At 38.8% G+C, this 25,768-nt stretch overlaps 1 protein-coding gene across 2 annotated transcripts in view; it reads right to left on the bottom strand.

Annotated features, from left to right (window-relative positions):
- Positions 1-5,295: 5,295 nt before the first annotated feature.
- Positions 5,296-25,768, bottom strand: part of SEL1L3 (SEL1L family member 3) — a 36,998-nt gene continuing 16,525 nt past the window's right edge. For both annotated transcript variants that reach the window (XM_069792281.1, XM_069792288.1), the window contains exons 11-24: positions 24,337-24,516; positions 23,095-23,214; positions 22,337-22,477; positions 21,180-21,242; positions 18,809-18,985; positions 17,048-17,175; positions 16,290-16,373; positions 13,788-13,878; positions 13,594-13,678; positions 11,351-11,460; positions 9,926-10,053; positions 8,074-8,176; positions 7,907-7,979; positions 5,296-6,566 (exon numbers count right to left, since the gene is read on the bottom strand). In XM_069792281.1, the coding sequence (XP_069648382.1) occupies positions 6,400-6,566; positions 7,907-7,979; positions 8,074-8,176; positions 9,926-10,053; positions 11,351-11,460; positions 13,594-13,678; positions 13,788-13,878; positions 16,290-16,373; positions 17,048-17,175; positions 18,809-18,985; positions 21,180-21,242; positions 22,337-22,477; positions 23,095-23,214; positions 24,337-24,516 (1,650 nt within the window). In that variant the 3' untranslated portion in view covers positions 5,296-6,399. The remainder of the gene's footprint in view (positions 6,567-7,906; positions 7,980-8,073; positions 8,177-9,925; positions 10,054-11,350; positions 11,461-13,593; positions 13,679-13,787; positions 13,879-16,289; positions 16,374-17,047; positions 17,176-18,808; positions 18,986-21,179; positions 21,243-22,336; positions 22,478-23,094; positions 23,215-24,336; positions 24,517-25,768) is intronic.

The raw sequence follows: 25,768 nt of genomic DNA, 5'->3' as shown, positions 1-25,768 counted from the left end.
TTATCACTGGATACGTGAGATATGAAAAAGTGAAGCTTTTTGTCTCCTTTTAACATTGGAAAGGCACAGAGGGCATGTTTGCAGAGCACACTAATGCAGTGCCACAAAGGATAGAAGAATTTGCCTTAGGAGAGCCTGAGAAACAGGCTGTGCAGCAGCACTGCTGCCAGACTGCCTTGGGACCCTGGCCCCAGGAGCTCCCAGGTCGCGTCTCCACTCGCCACGGTTACCTCTGCACGGCTGTCACTTCTGCTGGGGATTTCAGCCTCTCTAAGGACATCTATGTGCTTTTAATGAGTGTAGATGATCACTTTTAATTCTGTTAGTCCACTTTGGGTATCTGAAGAATGTGGCCAGAATCACTCTAGGCTATGGAATATTTGGATTCATGTCTCTATTTTATGGTGGCTTTTCAGGTTGGTAAATTAACTCCTAAATATTGGCCTATTGGTGCTGGTGATTTTAATGTATTAACTTATTGTTGCTTGGGATCAGGCACAGCTGGGCAGTAAAGATTTAAAAATATCTAGAGGAAAGATTTCTGACCCTCCACGACTTCTCATATTTGTTTAATGTAGAAAAGTCTAGGCTATTTTTATCAGAGTGGAGGTATCTGGATTTCCCCTATTGGTATTGTAACCAACAGAATTGAAATGGTTAACTTGTTTTGCGGGACTAGCATGCTGTGGTGGACTCGAAAATGAAATCAGAAGAGCTGTCCACGTGTGACTGGAGCTGGCTTTGAAGACCAATGCAATGCCCGTGAGCAGATGTGAGCCTCTGAACCTTGCCAGCTGGGTAGAAGAGCAGAGTTGACAGGGGACAAGGAGGCAGGGTCAGCGTTATTGCCACTAAACAACTCTGCAGAGCAGAAGGGGAAAACTACACTTTGGTCTTCCTGGAACAAGGCAAAGCATGAGTGGAGGCTTTGATTTATCGTTCCAGTCGGTCAGTACCGGCACGTTTTGGTGAGGCTGTCCCGCGGCCTACAAACACCTGCTGAGCACACAGCTCTCCAGAAAGCGAGCCTTCAAAACGGCTGCGAACACGTTTGGGGTGCTGGAAGGCACACCTGGGTACACAGGCTGGCGACGTCAGGGGACTGATCTCACAGCAGTTGCCTGGGAGCGGAGTGGAGTCTCACAGCCTGTACGAGAGGCCAGCGGTCCGTTCGTCTGCACAGTCGACCTCCACAAGGCCTGAAGGAGACGCTTGGGCGCTGGCTCCTGAGCATCTCGGCTACTTGGTGGTGTGCTTCCTGGCCTAACTTGAGCCCATTTAAGTAGAACCCTCCTAGACAATGGCCGGGCACCTTTGGGGGTTTTATGGACCAGGACTGGTCCCAACAAGCAGTGCACCAGACAACGGGATTCCCAGGAAGGGTCTGACTGCTCACAGCCAGATAGCAGAGCTGGGCCTTCGTTAGCTTAGTAATACAAATCTAGCCAGGAAGATTTGCTTCTGACTGGCACAATTAAAGATACTTGCTGTGTAAATCCATGACTCAAGCCATGCCATAATGAACAGATAGCGAATGCTGTGCAGGTATCTCGGTTCCTACTTTGGCAGACTGTCATAAAACAGTGCTAGGCTCTGCTAATGGACTTGTGCTTTTTCCTCTTCGCCTGGCAGAACTGATAAGAGCAAATAGCAAGGCTCAGTATTAGGACCTATCTAGAAGGATGAGCGATTAATGAGAGGTCAGTGGGGACAGATGAAGGAGAACAACAGGAATCAAAAAAACATGAACCAGGGAGGCAGGCAGGCAAGGTCAAGGAATACGTTAGCAGAGAGGAAAGATCACCAAACACAGAGTTATAAACAACCCTGCTGCAGCCAGTTTTCTTCTAAGGGGTTATTAAGATGCCCAAAGGTGGCTGGGTATCTGATAGCACTTACTGAACAACTCAAGTCCCTTAAGTCACTGGGGGGACAGCACTGGTGCAATTTGTTTGGAGCCTCAATGCTTCAGAATATCTCATCCACTGCAAGTGATTGGGTTTTTTTGTTTGGTTCTGGTGGGGTTTGTTTGTTTGTTTTTCCAAACACATCTAATGCTTACTGTAATGTAAGCATGTACTGTAATTATGCAAGTGATCTTTTCCTTTCCATTTTGTTTACTCATTACTCCCGATCTCTTCTGGTTTTGATGCTCACTTACCTGTGTGCAGCTGCTTTTTAACACAGATACCTTGTAATTTAGGCATAGACTGTTACTGTTTTTACCCAAAATAATAATTTGGCCTTCTGGCATAGGAATTAGGTCTTTTTGTAAACATCCAAGCTGTGATGCGTTTCCAGCACATTTATATACCAGTAGCTGCTTTTTCTTCATTTTACAATATTCTGTTGATTATTCAGAAATTGCTCCTGTCACCTAGATGTCGGAAGACAGCACAGGAATTTGTTCCATGTTCAGACTCCCCTTGTCATTCTTTAGCTTCCTTACACTTGGGCTTGTTTTTCAAAAATTCCAGCTTTTTCTTTCACTTCTGTTCTCTTTCTACATCGCAGTCTTTTAATGCAGTTCATGCATTTAGGGGAGAGAGGAGGTGCGTGGGTGGAATTCCTCAGCCAAAGCTTATTCAACTTGTTTTGTACCTTTGTGCTGCATTTCAACTAGGATAAGGGTCAACAGTCAGCCAATGTTAAATGTCATAGTCCATTAGTCAATGGGGACAGCTTACACAGACAAGAATCTGCTATAAAACAAATCTCTTCACAGATAATCCATGTTTCCCACATGTTTTTAAAGACCATCTATGCTTTCCCAGTAGCTCAAATGGGAATACAAGAGTTGTGACAGAAGGTATACTTATAATACATAATCAGTATGCCGGGACTGATTCCCATGCGTTGGCCCCTTTATCACTGAATAAAATTCCTATTGCAAGGCATGACTTTTCAACATGTGTTAATATATAACATTAAGCACGCACTCATGCCTGTGCATTGGGATGTAACGTTCACCACTGTATGGACTGGGAAGCAGCGCCATGCAGTGGTCACAAAGTCACCCACATAAGGATGCCCACATTCAGGTCTATTGTGGTACTACCTTGCTACGTAATTCAAAGCTGAACAAACTTTTCAGCATAGTTGCAAATTTTGCAAAACTGGTTTGAATCACCTACTACATAACCGTAAAGTTGTTAACCACTCAGAACTACTCATCATTGACTTTTTTTTTTTTTTTTTGAGCTTATCTTCACCTCCCTCCCTTTCCCAACTGGTACCCAATTCTCACTTTTTTCATAGGACTTTGATATATTGTATGTAATAACTTCTGTCCCTTGTCACTTGCTGTAACACACATCTGTTCACTCAGTTGGTTTAAACTGCATAAATTTTTTTATAATTGGGCACCTGTTTTGTAAATAACCACTCTGAAATTCTTTGTTGTCTCTAATTTAGTTGCTAGAGATGATTCTGGGCTGAACCAAGGGAGAAAGAGAAAAATGGCCATCACTCATACTGCCTTAAGCACTACCTGTGTTCTTCAGATGGCTGGGCTTCTATGAAATGTGTATAAACAAGCAGCATTTTAGCTCTATGCTTGTGATTTATTATTTCCTTGCTCCCATCCTGACCACTCAGCATGGGCTGCAGAAACTATAAACTTCAGTGGTCTTGTTTCAATTTATGAAAAATAATTCTAATTCTCACTTTTTTCTTCTTTTTTAAATTCCTTGTGGATGTAGTACAACTATGTAGCTTCTTTGCTTAACTAACCATCCTCTCTTTGTGGGAATTGTTTGATTCTCTAGGTTGTCAAATAATAGCCCCCTAGATCTTGTAAGAAGTGAAGGATGATAACGTAACTATTATTATTTCAGCCCTAAGTATTGCCAGTTTATTGTGAAGAGTTCCTTACCTTAACATACTTTAAATATACGTTGGTAGAACTTCTGATGTAATAGGTAACAATAAACAAAGACCTAAGTATTAATGGCTGGTGTCAAGAAATATATTGGAGTTTCAGCAACTGTCTTCTGAAACACAGATGTGAAATCATGTTTCTGGCAAACCTCCTCAAATTAGTTAAAGTTGAGAACATGGGCTTACTTTGGAGAGGAAAATGTAGTCAGCCTGACTGCTAACACTCAACTCTTACCCATATGTACACAACCTAAACCACTGCTGCTCTAAGAACCCCATGATTTCAACACATGGGTTGCAATCATGCTGCCACTGACAAACTCCCATGGGATTAATACTTCACTAGGGGCTTCAATTTTGCTACATCTGGCACATGTAGTAAAATATATCTTGCACATAGAGCTTACTACAAGCAAGATTTGCCATATGCATATCCAAATTAGTTTTTTGTGACCATCTAACTGTATGGGCCATTTGGTACCTAACATCATGCCTATGTTGTGATAATTGTCTACTTGTCTTCAAAGGCTACGCTTGACTTCCTGCAATACCTCTGGGTTTACCATCTAAACCTGCCCTAGTTCTAATACAAATGCACAGTTTTCTTTTATTAGGTAATAAAAGTAAAGGTAAGAGAATTCTTGAAATATCCATACATTTGTGTTAAGGAATTTGATATAATCAAATTCACCTGCACAAGTTTTTGCAACTCAGAACAGACTCAAAAATGCTGGTGGTCCATTTGCAATGGATACCAAAAGCACAGCATGTAACCTCTGCAAGTCAACAACAGTTTAGTATGTAAAAGTGAAGCTCCTTTGTAATACTTCAGAATACTTATCTGTACATAAAAAGAACCCAGTATGTATCTACATCTGTACCAAGAACAAAAAGTATTCTTTGCACTGTTCTTGCTCAAATAAATGAAAAACTCAGTAATGTGGCACACTTAATTAACTTTCTGATTATATGGCTGGAAAGCAGGGTGGGAGGGGGAAGAGCTTCACCATCTGGGTTTTTTTCCCCCCTGCTTACTCAATGGAACTGCTGCCTTGTAGCATCAATGCTTCTCTGAACACTTTTGAATTTTCAGTTTTCTGGAAGTGAAACTTACCCTGATGATACGTGTGTGTGTATATATATATATATTAATCTCTCTTGAAGGTTGGAGGGTTTTTTTCCTCCTAATTCATTCCTTTCTTACTGAAATCTCCTATGTCTCAATTGAAAAACAAACCAAAATTCTTCCAGGTCTGCTCTGTGAGAATACTGTATTCCCCAAAGAAAGCAAGGGTTGATTGTCCTATTTGAAGCTAAGAAAACAGACACCTAAATAATGTTCTTAGGAATTTGCAACAGCAAGATACTATTTCATTTGACAGGTGCTTTAAAAAAAATAATCCTCCACATACAAGCTGAATTAGAAAAATATTTTTATTTACGAGAGTAAATAATGTAGTGCAAGGAGAGTGGATTTAACCCTCAATAATGCATAGATTGATGCAATTTATAGTCTGTGATCTACATCATTTTGCAGAGGTGCATCCACACCTGCTTTAAAGGTCAGACCTTTCCTACAGCCACTTAACCAGACAGCTTTAAATCAGACAGAAGGCATTTGCACTCCATACTTGTTATTCATATATCCCCTCTAACATTTATCAAATAAAATGTCACTTAAATAGGTGTATTCAGACATGAACATGAAATAAATCCTTGCCAATGTTATCTATGGAAGAATCAAAAAGTAAATTGTTCATTCACTTTGTGTCACCTGTTCACACTTAAATATTCTTTTATTTATCCATTAGGGAAGCTACTTTCTCTGATCAGTGGCTCTTGGCAGGGCAGGAAACATTGTGTTGTGTCCACCAGCAAACTGCTGACACTTGTGAAACTCTGACCAAGGGTGAGTCAGCAGAACTACGTTATGATCATATTGCAAATCTTCCTGGTGTTTTTCTTTCCCAACAAAACACTTTTCGCATCAGAGTTAGGATGGAATACAAAATGCCAAAAACCTAACTGTTATCACTGCATGTAGCAAAGTCCTGGCTGGTGTGCCACGGAACTTGGAAAGTGCTGGTGACTGGGTTTCACTTTTATGTAATTTCCATGCTTCCAACTTGGAAAACTCTGGTAACTTCACCAGTAAAAATGCAGTAAAGGCAATTTAATAAAATATTAGATGTGTAAAACTTCTTCATCAAAACCAGTAGGAGGTTTGCTCATTCTTCAATTAGGCGAAGACTTTGCATGTTTTCTTCCCGTCCTTCAATGAAATACAGTAGGATCATGTGTTGGGTATAATGAGATAATCTGCATTATCTGTTTGGAGTATTAAATTATAGGGATGTTTTTTCTCTATAGTGGAGAAATAAGATCAGTGAATTTCCCTACAATTTTGGCTGTTGGACTGCCTTATTAATGCCACTAATAGGGTTGGTTGCCAGTTCTTAGATCTGTAGTTGTTTACATCCCATCTTCACAAGGGGACGTCAACCTTAAGAAAACGACACTTCAGCTCGTACCAAGAGGATTCTGAGGGTTTGACTGCTGTTGTGATAAATTGTTTGAAAAAGTAGATTCATCTTGCTGTACTAGTCTGGTAGCATCCTCGTTGCTACTCCCTGAGGAAGAAGGTTCATCTGACGATGGTTCTGATCTTGTTCCAGGAGAATTATGGGCTTTGGAAAAGCGTCAAAAGAAATTATTAAAAAAGACCCCGCTGGGTCTAGGAAATCTATGCATCAATATTTAAATATTATGTGGATATATAAAATCACATATAAAAATAATACTCAAAGGTTAGGAAATATTGAAATAAGAGTATCTCTGTAACTTTAACTATATACTTTGTACACATGTAGTATGACTCCCAAGTTACATAAATTATAGCTAGTAAGAAAAGAAAGCAGGGTTTCAGAATTATTTCCAGAGTCAGCATATTATTCACAGCTATATGTCTTAAATGCTACCTAGGAATTAAAAATTCAAATAATCTTTTTATATTTAATAGTGTTTTGGGTTGTTTTTTTAAATACTATTCCCTGTAGGTGTAAGTTGTCAACATCGAAAGTAATTTTTTCTGTATTTTATTACAGACATATGTCAGAAAACAGTATTTTCTGACATAGGCTTAAGCTGCCCACTGGGGTTAAACCACAACATAAGAAAATATACTTAGTGGAAGAAATTCTTTTCACAACTGGTAATATTCATTTCACAACTTCCCAATCAAGACCCTCTTTTGCGATTTGAAGTGAAACACTTGGTTGAAGCTGGCAATGCTTTTTAAATGACGACTCATTATTTTTGCATGTGATGGCATGGGTTTTTTTCCCCTTTCCTGAGCAATGTAGCTTTGTCTCTGATATCTCTTTCAATATGGTAAAAAAATAATGGGAGTTTTAACAGACTGAAGTCTGGCACTTGGTTTTCTGTCCCTTAATATTCTCTGTCCCATCAGAAAAGAGAACACAGAGCAAACCTTCCTAGTTTAGGACACGAGGAGTCTCCAAGTGCTGATTGAATGTATTTACTGGTTCTGCTACTGGTCTGAAGAGGCTGAACTGCCGCCTCCTAAATTACTCCAATGTACCAGCAATCTGAACCTCACTTTTTCTCTCACCTTGTATCTGAATGGATCCAGTCATATGAAACAAAGAACACAGTCTCATTGCATATTGTGGTGACAACATAAAAAATCAAAGCCATATAATTACTCTAACACCACCACATGTTGAGGTGGGAAATAATTTCTTACTTCCAGTCATAATCTCCTGCATTTAATGTTTTTATTAAGAAACTCCTTTATCAAAGGAAATTCTCCGCAAACCAACAGGTTTAAACCCATGCCTTGCTTCATCCACCCCTTTTATTGATCAAAAAATAACTTGTGTGTCAAAGAAGCTGCTGTTCAGAGGTACCTCTACCAAATCTAGAATTCCTGCTTTTATTTTTGAAGTTTTTACTGAAATAAAAAGATCACTCCTCTTTCTTCAGTTTTCCTGTGACAAATACTTACCAGATAAAGCCTGAAAATACTGCACCGCAAATGCAACCAGAATCGATAGAAGAAAGGTTCCCATGAAGTAGATCTGCGACAGTAAGTTTAAAAACATAATTAGAGCAGTGCAAAGCCAAGGTAGTGCTCCAAATGAACTGTGCGTGTACCAAAGGAGCAATACATACCAGAGTAGATTGTAAAATATTGTTCCAGAAAACTCTCATGTAAAAATAAAGCAATGCTAATGAGCATGGACTAATTGATTCTTGGTTACTATTATTCCAGCACCTACAACAAGAAGATTAAAACACCTAATTAGTCGTCCTCTACCATTTTGTGGCATCTGTCATCTGGGAATCTCAAATGGGTTTGCAGTGAACCTCAGTAACCCAGAAAAACAAGCAGATAGTACCATCACTATCTCACAGATGGTGAAGTAAAAATTCATAGAAATACCAGATTAACCTCATTAAGCACAGAATACCTTACTCTAGGAGTGTATTTTTTATTTTCTTATTAGTCAACAATGGGTCTAAGCATCCAGGTTACCCTTGCCAAGCAGTCACAGTACAAGGTCGTACCCAAGATACTTTGTTCTAACTAATGTGAATCAACAGCAGTAGGACTTGATTTAAGATTAGATGTACAAAATTTAGTTGCCTATGCAGGATGCTGGTGCCTAAACCCCCTTTAGAGACAATGGAGTACTACACAATGCAGTCAGAGCTTAAAGAGTGCTTTAGCTGACTAGCTACGAGGCATCTGTTGTGGGGTGAGCTGAGTAACTTTCACCTACTAGGGGAGTTTAGACAGCTAAATCACAGGCACTTATTTCAAGCTAAAATTGATTCTCTTCTACCAAGCTGAGGAGGAGGGGTGAGTGGGGGTGGGGTGTGTATATATAAATATAAAAAATGGTTTTCTATTAAAATGTATATATAAATATATACTTTTTGTATAGAATTATATATTATTTATATATTTTATATATATTTAAAAAAAAAAGTACGTGCCCTTCTAGACAGAAGCGTATGACAATAGGAAAACCCTGCAGCACTGTCAACTCTGGAGTTACTCTCACTGCAAAGCAGATGGATTCAGCACAAGTGAAGGCAGAATTTGGGCTCAAGCTTACAATCCCAGATGGACCAACTGGTCCAGAAGCCCTATTTATCTGACTGGTAATTTCATGTGGAGTGGAGGTAATTTAGGGTACAAGTTCAGGCTAACTGCAGTGAAGAACAATTTCAGTGGATTGTTGGTGAATCAACAAATGAGGTTTTAATGTTGATATCATCTCCGCTTTTTTTTTGGGTCCCACAACACTCAGTATCTAAACAGAAAATAAACCACTCATTCTTGGTTCACAGCCTCGTGTATTAACTGTTAGCTCCCCCTTTAAATATCTCAAAGGCAATTCCACAAATCCACCAAATATTGTGTAAGCTTCCCATTCCCACTGTGCTTTCTAACACATGTTGCTTTACCCAGGTAAAGGAAACCTAAGTTCTGTACTGGAACCAGAGGTCTCTAGGTCGTTTGTGCATGAACAGTGCTGGCACAGGCAGTTCAGGCAGCAGACCTGTAACCTTCTCATATCTAATATTCTGTGCCACAACATCTGTGCCAGGCTGGAACATCTTTGCAGAATAAATAGGAAGGACTGCCATAATCCCAGTTACATACTTTTAAGTTCCATATTAAATTATGCTATATTTACCATTAAAAGATTGTTTTGGACTCTATACAAATCGTCAGTGCCTAACTTAGGAACTTAAATGTATCAGATTGGAAAAGATCTCCTGGACCATTAAATCCAGTCCCTGCTATTTCAGATAACCACATATAATCAGGTCTCTAACAGGCATAAGCTGAAATATATTTAGGTAATTTAAGCATTTCAAGCATGTTGACCTTAACCTGCTTTAAATCATACAAGTGAACGAAGTTAATAATTATGGGAGTTGCTCTTCTCCAGAGTAAATGCTACTCATATGGAAAAACAGAAGATGCTGATGAAGGGGAAAAAAGACTCACCTGTAATAGAGTTCCTGAAGAAGTGATGCATTACTAGAATGCAAAGCCCGATCAATTTCCAAGTGATCCAGAATGTAGGAAGGTATGGAGTTGCCCTCTTCTATGACAAGGGCCAAATTAAAGAAACCCTAACAATAAAAAAGCATACACACTTTTTAACCATTAAATTTTCATATGCATATTTAAGGTCTACTGTAAGCATCAAGTATCTAAATAATTATAACCGTCTTCTATAAATTAATTTAGTACAAAGTGATCTTCACTGAATAATTATGAGAACCTTTTCTCCTAACCATATACCGAGGTAAATACGGAAAATGCAAAAGAATTAACATTCACTTGTGACACGGTTTTCTTAGAAATCATCTGGAAAAAGATCTGAGCTTTCTCATTTTTAGTTGCTCTTTAAACACAGCCACCATATCAAACTGTAATTTTTTATCTACTAGGGAAACACAGACTGAAAGCAGAAATGGATTCCTGTTGTTACTGTTTAATTCCCCTCCATGTAGCAATATAGATTAACAGAAATCTGAATAGCTAAATGGAAAGCTGAAATTTCCTCCAGACAATTGAAGTCCTTAATCTTAACAGTTTTGACTGCTTGGACAAGTCTTAGGCATCCCTATGTCTCTTCAGAGCCATGAAGATGAACACACAGGAGACGTATTACAGGATTCCCCATCAGTTTGGCTTTCATACTTCAAAGTAACTGCTCATGCATCTCTTCTTCCCTTGCTAGTTAAACAGTAATGTTTTGTCCCAATATCCTCAAAACAGAACCCAACTGTGCTCCCTCTAATAAATTTACATGCAAGATATTGTCTGGGGACATTGTCATAGGGACAGGGAGAACAGAATATTGCACCCAGGACAATCCAGGAGGGTCTGAGGGTAGGAGACAGCGTTGAAACACTGCATGTCTTTGGTAATGTGATATGGTGTATCTTTTAATTATAAAGCATTTTAAGATTAAGCTTTTGTTGGTAGACTGAACAAAATTTACCCTAGGATTCATTCAAGATACCAAGGGAGATGGGCCAGTCTTCTTGTTTATATCCTAAAATAGCAGAGGCTAGGGCTGGAATACAACTCGGCAGTCTATTAATTCTTCCCCTTGCAGTAGCAAAAATACCAAGGTCACAACAGAATCAATTGTGCCTGGGTAAAGTAGCACTGAATTAGGCCATTCACAATCAGCTTTCAAAATACCCTAATTCTAGAACCGTCCATCTATCCTAAGTGTACCTTCTGTCATCATGAAACAGCAACAACTGACTCACAAGGTATCTTGAAATAATTATAACTTATTCTAGCAGGTTTCTTCAGTGCAGATGTAGCCAAGCAGAGTAACGAGTCTCAGATAGATCCTCAGATTTTTCTAAACTCTGGTGTTTTATAAACACGTTACAATGGCAGACACACCTGTGAATCGCCCTCTAATGCAGCTTGTGCATACATCCGCGTTGAGAGCTCAAGGTCTTTAGTCTGGTTCTGGTAACCATAGTAGTAGAAATCGCCCATCTTCAAATAAGCTGCGGAAGAAACCAGTAGCAGATTGTTTAGAGTATTTGTAGAAATAGAATTAACCAACTATTACTGTGATTGAGAAGTTAATAGTAATTCTATTTAAAACACCATATTAAAAAAAAAGGTACTCTTTCTCTCTGATTGTCTCCATGACTACTTTACATCAGCCTGCCCACTGGAAATATTTATCCTGGATGAAATTTCTCATGGTTTCTGATTTAGTGAATGATATTGCTACTTTCACAAAAACAGAGACTTGGAGACTTTATACTGCACTCCTTCTTCCCTTGCTGAATCTGTCTTTGGGCAACCTGTAGCCTTATTATTCAGGCTAGCCCTACTAACTTGATGAGACTTAAAAACACACTAAGTGTTTGTTCTGTACCTGTCACTATGGTGGCTGAACCCATCCCAAAAGTTACAGAACTTTGCTGGTGATAATTTCATTAGTTTCAAACCCAGCCCAACCCAGGACAACGGTAGGTATAGAATTTTCCTGGTCTAGAAGGAAGCAATGCCCAGCAAATATTTTACAAACATCTTTCTGTGATACTGCACAGTAATGAAATGCACCAACAGAGTGGGCATTAACCCAGATGGGAGCAAGCATGACATTGCACTAATCTATGCTAAAGAGTTTAAAAGCTCCCATGACCGTGTCTACACTTATCTCACCTGAGTTTTCCCCAAATGGTCTGAAACACTTCTATACCTTGCCTTGTGCCTCTGTGGCAGCTACCTAGAAATCGCACCAGTTTTTACAGTGGACTATAGCAGAGCTCTTCCAGGAAGCAAGTCGGTCACTGATCCAACAGCAAAGGCAGAAAGAGTATGTGGACGAGCTGGCACAGATGCAGAGTGGAAGGCCATGAACGCTGCAGTGAATCATCAGGAAGAGAGTTCCCCTCAACCACACCAACTGTGTCATTCCAGCCCTGGCCCACAGAGCACTCCTGCAACAGGCAGTGGCCTTGAGCTCACCCTGCATTGCACCAATAACGTAGCCCCGGAAATCTCTGCTGCCGGGGTTAGACTCTCCATCCCAGGTCCTACACTGGGGATTTGATCCTCCACTACTGCAGAGAGGAGTCTGAGATAAAACTCCCCTTATCTCTTCCTCACATGGTAACATAAAGTAATAAAATCCTTCCCTTACTGAACCCAGCAAGTCTTCTTTCCTTGAATGGAATCAGTCTCACCCCATAAGTTTGACCTTCAGAAGCTTCTTTAACGTAAGATTGTACCAGTGGGTCTCCCAAAGGGTCAACCAAACTGCACCTTGCTAAGGCATCTACAAACACCTCATGAAAGCCGACAGGGTTTGTCAGCTCCTGTGGCTTCAGGCTGTATCAATGTGGCATTCAGTTTCTGCGCTGCTGTGTATTTAAATGAATAGTTTGAATTATTTTTACACTCCACCTTTCCACATGCATATGACAAAGCACTTGCTTAAACCTTCTTGTGAGACAATCAGATCAACGTTTTCAAATATTGAATAACTTACAAATGCACCAAAATGATTTAGTCATTAAAGTTACAGATGTAGTAAAATTTAAGGCCAGAGGAATGTAACTTCTATGTAAGTAAACCTTCTTTTTATTTCTTTCTTTTAACAGAGAATCCTTTAGTTCCCCAAGGTGAGCTGTGCCAATGTTGATAAACTCTGTACCCTAACAGAAAAATTCATAATAAATCAGATAAGGAATCCTTTAGCCTTAGTCTCATGACTCAATTATGATATGGAAGTATATTTGCTTTTGCTTTTTCTCTTTGATAAAATAAACAACATGAGCTCCTAAAGTCTACTGATATTTTTTTTTCTTAACCCTTGAGTCAATTGCTCAGGCTCCTAAATATCTAGCCCCTTCTCACAGTGTAGCTTTTTTATTTTATTTTATTCAAATTTTATCCATTTTATGCCATAAAAAGGAAATTCTCACAAAAGCTGTGCTGAAACACAACTCTTAAAATACCTTTTTTCCCTCTTAAATTCCTATCGAAACACTAAAAAGAAAATGTATAAGCAGGGATTACTCTTCCCTCAACTTGCTCACTCACATAGAAGTTGTAACAAACATAGGTTTTGAAATTAAAATAAAAGGTAAAATTAAAATTCAGAAAGTATTCCTTATACATACCAAATGATGGTGCATTGACTTGAGAAACAGAGAAATTGTAGTATCTCCAAACACAATCGGTTGCTAGGTATTTCCTTGCGAGGTCCTGGAAAGAAAATAATTGACCTATTCATATCACAGAGAAGAGATTAGGATCACATTATTATTAACAAGTGTTCGTTTCAGGATAATGAGTTGTGAATACATTTACTTACTGGTCTTTCTTCACAGATGTGTGCTAAATTTGACTGTGACACTTCAATCCCAGTTTCAGCTGCTAAAACATAATGCAACAGAGCTTCATGCCTAATGTTAGATAAAAAAAAATAGTGAAAAAACTAACAAAAATAACATGCATTTTAATTATAGTTAAAAAATGCCACCAAATAAATTGGTAAGATCACCTAAGAGCAAAATTTTGGTACAAGGTTTAAAAGCAGGAGGCTGGCAAACCCATACAACAGCTACATCTACTGGCAATGCTTGGTGTAACAAGCCATGCTGGATCTCAAGAATTTGCAGTGTTGTCTGTCTTGCATTGAACCTAGATTGGCCTCAGTGTGCATTTACTCTAAGTGCAAGACTGATAATAAAGTTGAATTGATATTAAGCCAAATTATCTATTTAAATGTTTCAGATAAAACATTCTTAAAAGACTCTGACCTCCTCCACTAAAAAAAAAAATCCGTATATTAACTTAGCTGTGTATGTATCTGTCAATCATTCATCTGAGTACTTCTTTGGTATGCTTTACCCTTTTACTTCTACGACTTATTTGTCTTGTCTTTTTAGACTATGGGCTCTTTGGAACAGGAATTGTCTCTCATTATATTTGAATGGGCGAATAAAATAACAGTCTCAGTCCCTCTATGGACTCTAGACACCTCACGGACTGTAAAGCAAGTAATAAAGGCTAATTTTGCATTTGCAGTATAGCGGTTCAGTATTGCAGTACAGTGGTACACCATTGCTCATTATTCCAGAGGAGAGCATGTCTTTCACGTTCTCTATCACTCACCTACTCAGTATTATGAAGACTAAGCATTAAAATTAAGAGGAAGTCTTTAAAATCATGTGTTTGGTTTTAAAATTACAAGACAAAAAAACCACTTGGTGTACTTTTTTCTTACTAAAGCTTCCTATTGAAGGGTCATGCTTCCAATGATTTTCTCCACAACACAAAGCTAAAACCATGGCAAGTTTCAGGGTTCAATGGTTTGTATAACTGGAATTAAAAATGGCTAAATATGCATTTGACTTCAAGAGCAGGTGCTTAAGAAAAGAAACTTTAAATGAAATCGTGAAAGCTGTTGCCCTTACAGAATTAGCAGGTGTAACCTCCTGTTTCCCAACTGCTTCTGCAAGATTATAAATTCTTCCTTGTACTTGTCCTATAAAAACACCTGGGACAATGGAGACCTGGCACTACAGGAGGAATTCAGGATACCTACACTTGGAAGTCAGTTCTTCTGATCCTTAAGTCTCAAAGGGCAATTCAGAAAGAAACTACATTTAAGGCCTTTAAACCAGTCTCTGAAGATGAAACTACCATTACTAACAGGTGTGTAGAACACATGGCTGCTAATGCCAATGACTGAGGAACACTTATTACTTGGTCTGCTTGGCAGTCTAACAATTTACCCCTGTGCAAGATACATGAAGAAATATTCAGAAGGAAAGATTTCAACATGAACATACTCCTAAAACCAGAGAAGACTAGGACCAGTATTTATAAGTAACTACCCATACACTCCCAGTCACTGGCACCTCAGGTGGGACTCCCAGCAGATTTTTCCTCCTAGCTGTTGAGACCAGACCTTCTGGGATCTTAATGCTCTACCTGTCACACACACCGGACTTTTATGCAAGTGTATGCAGAGTGAGCTGGGTAGAGTCACAAGCTTGGACATCAGAACATGCTACAAAAATATTGACTAGGAGTCTTTCAGTGTTGAAAAGTGAGGTCAAGTCTCAGGAGAAATGTCCGTGATGGACCGAATAAAAAGAAACTTCTAGGAATGGGTTACTCCAGAACAGTTCACTAACAGTTTCTTGTAGATCTCCTAAGCCTGAAGCACTAATTAAGCACTAGCAGGGGGAGGCTGCAGGACTAAACGAGCCATTGTCTTAATTACGTATGCCACTCTGATGCCTGCACATACAGTATCTGATGTCCATGCCGACAGGTTGCTGCAAAAATGGAGCATTAACCTGGAGGCTATTCTGAAACCTTTTAGTTGGTTCATTGGATATTGTAGCCTCCTATTATACTTTACAGAAAAGATAATACTAACTATATACAAAAAAAAGAACAAATCTAATCCAGCAGCCTGACTTCTCATGACATGGAATTATACAGAAGAGAGAAAGCAAAGTATGGTTTTTGGAACAGAGGGAATATTAGAAGTGAAGGGTGCTCCTCTGACTAATCCAGTGCACATTACACACTACAGTATTCCAGGATGAAAATCACAGACAGCAGATACAACACTATTTCACCCTACAAACTCCCTCTTTTTCACTTGATTCTGTCAGAACTATTGAATTATGCCTTGGGTCAACTCCTTCACTTTATGTCAATGGGTGTTTTGCTACTGATTTCAGTGGTGCTGCTATTTGTGGTTTTTTGAGTTGATGGCCCAATGTTTTTTATTTTATCATGCTATAAAGAAAGTGAAAAATAGAAAATAAACTTGAAAAGAACATAACAAACATACCATGAAAGTTCCAGATAAGCATTGAGAGCTTTTCTGATGACATGACCTAAGTAGCCGTTCTTCTCTGCAATGTGTTTTGCCCAGCTGTAGTAAAGAACAAACAATAAAAAATGAACAGCTGTGCTCCAGTAATGTTATCCCAACTCACACTGACTCAAAGGACACAAAAGGATAAGGGATCACCTTCTGACTTCTTCCATAAGACAAACTATGGGACTTCACAGTAATTGCTGCCTCAGACTTGTAACTGTTGACTGAATGAGAACATTTTGTCCATTCATCTCCATAAGCATATCAGAGACATCCTGTGTTTTTTCTTGGCAAAATTACTTTCTTTTTTTCTTTCTTTTCTTTTTTTTTTTTTTAAGAAAACAAACAGAAGTTAATACATGCTATAACTAATTATCTGCCTTTTTCTTCATGCAAAATACCAGTTCTACCACATCAGGAGCCTGATATTTCTTGAAAATCAAATAAGCGTGGCTTTGTTAGATACAACCTCTCAGAGTTGTTCAATACAGTCTCTCTGAGTTGTTCTGGGAAAAAAAGTACTAAAAGTACTCAGCATCTCTCAAAATCTACTGGTCATTTAAATAATACACATATTAATGTGGATCAAACTTAACTGCAGAACTTTTGTCAAGGAGGTAAGCACCATGACGTACAACATATTTAGACTATGGACTTAAAAGTCACCAATAATCAAAATAATCCCACCAGAAATATATTTTCCTTTAACAAATGGTTTCATTCCTTACATTACAGCTTTTTCTGGATCTCTAGGGAAATCTTCCATATTTCCTGTGATGTAGTACAGAGAGCATCGTAAAGTCCCTTCTATATGTCCTCCTTGGGCAGCTTTATAGAAATAGCGTGCAGCAACTGTCTGTGAAGAAACAAGACACAGTTAACAACTCTGCATTATTAACTGAGTTTATTGAGTTCCATTTCCCAGGTCTCATCTCATTAAATGAATTAGCAGAGGCAATTGGCTAATGAGGGCAAGCCAGTTTAACTACTTCTAATGTACTTAGGTGAAAATGAATTCCTTTCTTCTAACTTTTTAATAGTTTAGGCTGGAAAAAGGTTTTTAAAAACATACATTCTGGTAATATACGGAATGTCAAATAGAAAAGTGTCTAAATGTGTAACTAACACCTGGTAGCATGCAAGTCTTGTGTGCACTGATAAAAGTAAAATTAGTTATTCACTAGTAGGGAGATTAATAAGGGATCCTGGAGAAGAGACACAGAATGGGACTTTTGCACTGGCGATGCCTAAGTGAAGGCTGGGGAACAGCAGCAATGCTCAGTGTGTCCAGCAGTGCACAACCACAGTGCTCAACCATCTGAAACTGGTTTATAAAAGATAACACAGGCCGAGCAGGCAGGGCCAGAGCTGCTGAAGCCAGAGGGCTGTGTGACTCTCCATGTTTTACCCTCAGAAACAGTAACCTGCAACATGAACCAAAGCACCATACAGCCTGAAATAATTTATTTCAGGAAATTTTTAATCGATACATGTTTTCTGTGAGTGACCATGGACTTCAGAGTATCCTTCACAGCCATAACAAAGTACTTCTCCTTGTCCATGGCTTTGGTGAATAAAGAAGCCTGGTCACTTCTAGATGTACACTTAGAATCAGTCCACTCTGAAATGTGTATTTTGGTCCCCAGGGAAGGAAAACGTGTTTGCCAAATGCACGCGTTGGCGAGTACTGCTGCTGTTGGCAGCAGAAATGCTCACCGTCTGGAGTATATCCAGATCTCAGACCTCACAGGCCACACTGGAAACATCTTTCAGCTGCAAGCACAAGGTCTGCTTGCATTTATTACAGCCTACCTCACTATGTTTGTGCTGTTGGTCATAAACTACCTAGTTAATTAAAAGGAATATAACCAAAGTAGACCGTTCCTATTAGGGGAAAATTAATTTTGCACATATCAATGAAAAAAGTTATAAATGGGCTATGTCACAGAAAGACAAACCAAAATACTGCAGTCTACCAGGACTGCATTAAATAGGTACATTTGCAAGTCTGGCTTGAAGGTCTTTCACTGCAGTTCTGAGGTTCACAGAAGCTATGTGAATGTAGCATAGCTGTTCACGAGTTCAGAGACAAGGTTCTGCTGCTTTCATCTATTGTGGAAAGCATCCTTTTCCTATATACTTTCCAATCTAAAACTGAGAGAAACCAAAAGGATCACATGATGTGAGAGCACACACTATCCTGGTTGCTGTCACTGGAAGGAGGAAAGCAGAGGCAGTCCCTGGAGCTAAACCTGCACGCTTTTTGCTTCTAAATTAAAGGAACACAAACACATGTACATAAGTATGACTGAGATATTTGAGTAACAACCCTCTCTCTAAGCAATCTGACTGAATTCCCCAGTAGCACCCTTCTTTGTGATAAAAGGTATCAAAATCCGACTCAGTGAACACAGCAGTCTCAAGAATGAAGCAAAATCTTCTAAACTGGGCCTTAATGTAAGAAATAGTATTATTAAATATTTACTCACTTGATTTCTACCAGGTACTCCAGGGTAAATCCCATCTAAATAAAGGACACCAAGGTTGTACGATGCATCTGGATTTCCCAGTTCTTCAGCAATTAACCAGTGTTCGGCTGCTTTTCTGTAGTCTCTTTTAAAATTGTGGTAATACCATCCCAATCCATTCACTGCCTGGGGCAAGCCCTTAGAGAAGGAGAAGAACAGTCAGGTCACATGTTTGATTCTGCTTTGGGTCACTTCACAATTCCAACCTGCTGCTCAACTTTGGGTGCTCTTGTGACCTTGCCTAGATTCTAGATGCCTGGCACAAGGATCCAGCCAAAATTACACTGATCTAGAACTAAGGGATATAAAGGTTTGCTGGCTTTTTTTCACATGATTCTTCCTTGTGGCCTCATACTGAGAGCACGGAATAAGACTCCAGCGTCGTCTTATTCTATAGAGTCTCAGCCATGTCTGCATTCATATTTGTACTTGTTGACAAGAACAAACTGTGACTGTTTTTCACCTGTTTCCTCTGCAAAACCAAAAAGGGACACCTATTCTTGTGAACTTCCAGAACCTGGTTGACAGGATTAGCAATTAAAAAAACCGCTTCTTTTAAACTAGAACATTTCCCTAAGAATAAATAGGAAGCAATGAACACAGAGCTTTGTGATGTTGTTTCAAAATGTGTTTGACCAACATCGTACAGATCTGCTTAAGATAGTGCTACATGCTAAGTTGCATCTTTGCATCAATAATTACGGATCAAGAGGAGAAAATCTTCCTGGGACAGTTTTTATTTTGGTTGCAATGAGTCACTGTCTCCCTGCATAAACTGGTGGATCACATGGTCGCTGAAGTATGCCAGCAGTTCAAATTACTCTGTACCAATAAACGTGAACATGCTATTTACTCCTATTTCATAATGTATGTTTAACAGCAACCATGCCAGAACAGTGACATAAGGTAAAAACTGCCTAAAAAAATCTCAGTGCACAAATACAAGTTATTTGCTTGCTACTGTTGGCTTCTACACTGCAGTCTCCTTCTGTAATCTCTGTAGAAAGAAATACATACTACCGGCACTTACAAAGGCCGTCTGGAAAAGGATTCCTTTTCCTTTCAGATTTAAAGAGTGTTACTAACTTACTTATTAAAATGCAAAAGCAGTTAAACTTTTCAATAATTATGGTGTTATTTTTGTATAGAAGATGTGCACTGGAGCATAAAACCATAAGTATCTGGGTTCAAGGAGAGTAAGGAAATTGTTGTCTCTAGGATACTTCCTGGAATCTGTTCCTCAGATCCTGAATCAAGAGAATTTTGATTACACTGTGAAAGCCACTCAGTTTATTCAAGCCTTTCCCAAACAGGCAGTAGAACAGGTAGTCTCTCCTGTTTCAAAAGAATGATAGAACTAGCACAATTCTCTTCTGATGGTGGTTAGCAGTGAAGTCCTATTGTCATTGTCAGCCATTTAACTGGTTCCGGTTCTAGAGCTAGGAAGGTATTCAAGGTCTAGGTACTCATTTTTATACTAAGGACCAGATAATGGCCTGGGTAATATGGCTGTACTAGATCATTAAATGGAGCAAAGCTCCTCTTCTCTGTGGTGCCTGCCAATGTTTCCCCCTGCTATGGAAAAAACAGAAGGCTTTGGGACATCCAGGTTTTCTCCCTGAAGTAGAGAAGAGCTGGCCAGAGAGAGCGCATACAGTCTTTTTCCAGTCACCAGCATCCCCTGGAGGAGTCCTAACTCCAAGCAGAGAGAACTAGCCATAAACTGCCACAGCTCACAGGTGGTGGGACAGGAAGCCACCATGCTTGTGCATTCAGCTCTTGTGCTGCAGGAATGCACCATCACTCAGTGCAGACTGCAGAAGTACAATCCAGACCTTGGTCCTTACTCTTTTTCATTCACATTACAACTTAAAGATGTTTTGTTATTATAACAAAGCCTGCTGGCATGGATTTTCAAAGATGGCAGTTATTTCTACCTGACTCTGGAGAGATCACCATGTCAGAAGCTCGAGCCTGGTAGGCACTCCTATGAGAAAGCATACTTAGTATGGTCTAGAAGAAAATGCTTAGGAACATGAGGAAAAAACATACTCCTGGATCAACTATTCACTCTCTAAGTCACTTAACTATCATCAAGTTCCAAAAGATGTAAGTAGAGAGAATTCTTTTTTTTTCATAGACATTTTGGCTGATTTTGAGTGGTCTAGTCTCTCAGTTTGGGGAAATAAGACTTTCACCATTCATGGTGAAGACACTGGGAGAAGCAACCAGTATTTACCCAGAATTATGCTAATAGGCATTTTATATAAATCAGAGTTCATTATTATTAGCACCTGGTATAGGACTTTTACAAAGAAATATTACATTTCACCTTGGCTGCTGCCTTCTTCATCAATTCCAAAGCAAGTTTTGTATTCTTTTTCACACCTTGGCCCTAGGAAATAGATGTGTGAAACAAATAAAGAATACATAATGAAAATTCACATATACACATTCAAGATGCATTTAACATTGATACTATTATTTACTAGGTGTTATTTGGCTTTAAACAGCTACAACAAAAAAAGCAGCTTCGTGCTCATCCTTCACTCACAGCTTTACAAAATCTCAGTGATTCAGTCTAGGAAAAATTATTTCACCAGTCAATCCAAGTGATTTTTATGGGTAAACAATATCATGGATCTTTAATTTTTGGCAACTAAGGAAGAATGAATAGCATTCAAAGGTGCATCGATTGTTCACAATTCGGCAATGAGTAAGAGCTCTCAGCTTTCCTGAAAAAGGATGTCAGAGTGTCTCCAGAGGATATACACAGACGTTATGCTGATGATGCCCATATAAATTAATTCCAGACACGGGTCAAAGAGACTATGGGTGCTCAAAAATAACACAAGCAAAACTTAAACAAGCATGTTGTAGAGAACAGCCCTCCATTGTCAAAGGAATGAGATGAAGACCTAATGGTTCTTTACTAATGTATCTAACCTTTAGTACTGTTGAATGTCTCATGCGTGACACCGCTTAGCTGACACAACTTATTTGACTCACCTGGGGTTATGTCTGAGTTTAGCCTCTGCCATCTACTGCTTCTTACAGGGAAGAACTAACTACATGCAGAGGCTATTTAATTCCCACTCAAAAAAAAAATTCCCAGAGATCTAGTAAAGAGCATTCTAAGAAAGGATTGAACTTTCACCTACATCTCTACATCAAGCCCTATGCCTACTAGCTGGTTAGATTTTTGAGGTGACAAGCCATTAGGAAAAATTAGGATCCACAATTTAGGTGGTATTTTAATCCTGAATCTGTCCAGGAACAAAGTGACACAACTGCTTTTAACTTGCTCTTTTTAAAATTTTTGTGTATATCTGGTAAAAATCAACATTAGCTTTGTAACTCTTGACTGATTTTCAGAGTAAATCTAAAAGCACTTGTATACACTCTTACAGTGTGTCACTACAGATAACTTACAAACATCCATGACATAGGAACGATTTTTTGGAAGTGAAAATATGAAATGTGACTTACCTTAAATAACACAATGGCATAATCATATATTAACACTGGATCTTCTGTTTCTATTGCACCCTTTGCATACCATTCTATTGCAGCTTCAGGATTTTTTGCCACTCCTTGTTGGCCCCAAAACAGCATCTGAGCCAATCGTTGCTACAAGAAACCAGCGTAAGCACTAATGTTATAAATGCTAGTATTGAAACTGGAATTGCAGGAGCAGACTTTTGCAGGCTTAAATAGATTTTAAATATGTGAAGAAACTAGTTATATGTCCTCAACAGTTTGAAAACAACTGGTTATCAGGAATATTCAGAGGGCTTCCCAGTGGTGAAATGTACTGATATTAAATCTACAGCAGGGATATTTTTTACAGCTGTCAGTACCACAAAAGTCTGGCTTGATTTAAGGGCAGAGGTAAGTGATAAAGGCAGATTTGATGCGTGCAAACGGCTCAGTATTACAACATATTGCTGCTGGTCTCAGATCAGCAGCAGTAACTGCACTGTGTCAAACACAAACCCAGGGAAAATGATCAGAAAAGGAGGTTCCTTTTGCCTTGCATCACTCTTCTAGCTTTTTGCATGGTCACTGGATATTATCAGACAGAAACATGGGAAATAGTTCAAGCTCATAAAAAAGAAGCAATTCTGGGTGAAAAGAGAAAACATCTGTCTGCTTCACTCTCTTCCACAAGATTTCTACATAGTCTATAGATGTACATACAAGATGTGTGTATAAAATCAAGAAAGGGGAAATGTATTACTTTATACCTGTGCAGCTGCATTTCCTCTTGTTGCTTCATGTTTTAACCACATAAAGACATCACCATTTTCTTTTGTTTGAGCTTTTAGCAGCTCATCATCCATCAGCCTTATAGTTTCAACAAATGCCTGAAGAGTAGGTGAACAGAAAAAAATTTTTACACAATGAATTCATACATCTGCCACCAAAATGAAAATGTTGCCCATTTCCTGTTTATCCCTAAAAATTCATGATCAATACTGTGGTTTAAAATTGTCAGCACCCCTCTGCTGGCCAGTGCACTAAGAACCATCCTTACATCCAGCGTAAAAACCATTTACTGCTTTGTTACAGTACAAAACTGTAAGTCCACGCCACACTGGAAAGATATGCCAAGACGTCAACAACTGACCCCCGACCCCCCCGCCCTTTATAGTTTTAAATGCACTTAATAATAGCAAAGAAGTGCTTTTAAGCCTTTTAAGACTTTTTAGTTTCTATAGAAATCTCTCTTAAAAGATAAAAAAAGGCTGGCAGAAAGCTTGATGAAAACCTGCCCTACAGAACTCTTATCTAGGTGGCTGTCTGCTGATTTTTGGTTCTTCAGCAATCAAAATCTCTCTATTTTTTGTACATTATTATTTCTGAAAAGCCAGGATCCTAGTACTGGCCTACCTTGAGTATTCTTTCAAGATAAAGTTGTGTTCCCTCCTGTTTAGCAGCTCATTCTAAAATCATTTCACTGTAACTTTATCTCATCAGATAGCTATTTAACAGACAACTCTTTACATTTGATTATAGAGAAGGTATAAGTATGGAGAGGACAATTCATCTTTTACACGAACTTCATGATGTTAGGCTACTGAAACAGCAGCTGAGTTGCTTAATAAACACATCCAATTATATTAATAATTAAAAATCTGAATGAGGCCCAAGAATAAGACTTAGACTTTACTGAAAGACAGGCATGTGGACAATTCTGAGGATTTGAGCCTAGCTTTGATTTGATTTCCCCCTCACTAAGAAACAGAGTAATGATACCTACACATAATTTGGGGGATTTTGTAACAATCATAGAATCATAGAATGGTTTGGGTTGGAAGGGACCTTTAAAGATCATTTAATCCAACACCCCCATGGGTAGGGACATCAATCAGATGAGTTAATATTTGTAAATCAAGACAAAAATGTTCTGGCCACATAATTAATATTAATATATGAAAAGTCATTTGCACAGAAAACAAATTCAGATACACTTTAAACTCTTTTACCTGTTCCCCTTTTATAGTGTGTTGATCCAACGATGTCTTTATTGCAATATTACTGTAATAAGCATACGACAGCTCCAAATCAAGTGGATAGTTATTAATGCCTTGGTAATGTTTATAGCCAAGATTCATCACAGCAAGTCTCTCATTCCCCTGAGCGCCAACCAAACTATACAACAGCCCCTGGCAAAAATCAACAGACATAAACAAGAGTGAATTCACTGCACATCTCACAAGTTTAGCACTTCAGTGGAGGTTTACAGGGAACAGAGCGTTCAAACTGGTAGCTGATAATACTAGCTGTACCATGTAAACACAGTTACAAGATCAAGCACAGCCCTAAAGCAGTCAAAATGTCTTCTATATGTACAGAAATATTTGAAAGAAAAACTAGACTCTCTAAATACTTCTCAAGTATTGCTCTTATTCTGCTACCACTAAGTGTGCAGCAATTTTTTAATGCCACTTTATTGTAGTGTTAATTATACTCTGACACTTTTTATACTCAGCAGTGACTTAACTAGTCTTACTGATGTCAACTGGAGTTTTCACACTGAATTCAGTGGAAACATAAGGAACTTAACAAACAGCACTTGAAAATCTTACCCTAAGGATTTGACAGGACTAGAAGGATGGGACTTGAGGCTGACAAGGTTTCAGCACAAAACTCCCTTGAGATACATGTTAATTGGTGGTAGAAATAGTCTAGGTACCGCACGTTTGCCAAAACCATTTTCAGCACTACTATTATTTTTCACCTGCACAGTAATAAAAACAGTGATATCCCATCTGCGCTGGATATTAAATTATTTCCTATGCTATCTGAAGCAGATCCAATAATGAAATTACTTAGCCTCCATAATTAGCACTAGGTATACTCCATAATCAGGGTATAAAAAAGGCTCCTGTCTAAGGTTTCTTGTGTTAGAGAAACTGGAGTGAGCTTGGCCTCGGGGGTTCTTCTGATTTAGTATCCTGTAACCACATTAGGCAGATCTGCTATTCTTTATGACCATTTTATATTAAACTATTATATCACAATTAAATATCTGTTGGCAATTTCAGTATAGCCCTCTTCCAGTGATATATAAACACCTCACCTTTATTTGACCTTGCAATGGAATCGCATGGAATCATTTCAGTTATTTGCCTAAAAGGTCGGGAGTTCACACACTCTGCAGCTGCTCAGCTGAAGCATGGTCAGATTCTTCCAAAAGAAAACTGTTCTACTTTGGTTACCTTTAATCATTTGACCATAATATAGTCATGGCCACATTTTTGCACGCTGCAAAATGGGACTTCTTTCCTGACTGTACTATGCAACCTTTCTACTTTAGGAGATTTGCCTGACATAAGACTTTTTTCATACCCATCTACAAATGACTGTGGGTGACTCAAGGGTTATTACCTCATCCTACTTTCTCAGTGACTGGAA

Source organism: Haliaeetus albicilla, chromosome 1, assembly GCF_947461875.1.
Source record: "Haliaeetus albicilla chromosome 1, bHalAlb1.1, whole genome shotgun sequence".
Lineage (NCBI taxonomy): Eukaryota > Metazoa > Chordata > Aves > Accipitriformes > Accipitridae > Haliaeetus > Haliaeetus albicilla.
The sequence above is the reverse complement of the archived record's forward strand: the minus strand, read 5'-3'. Positions and strand labels throughout refer to the sequence as shown.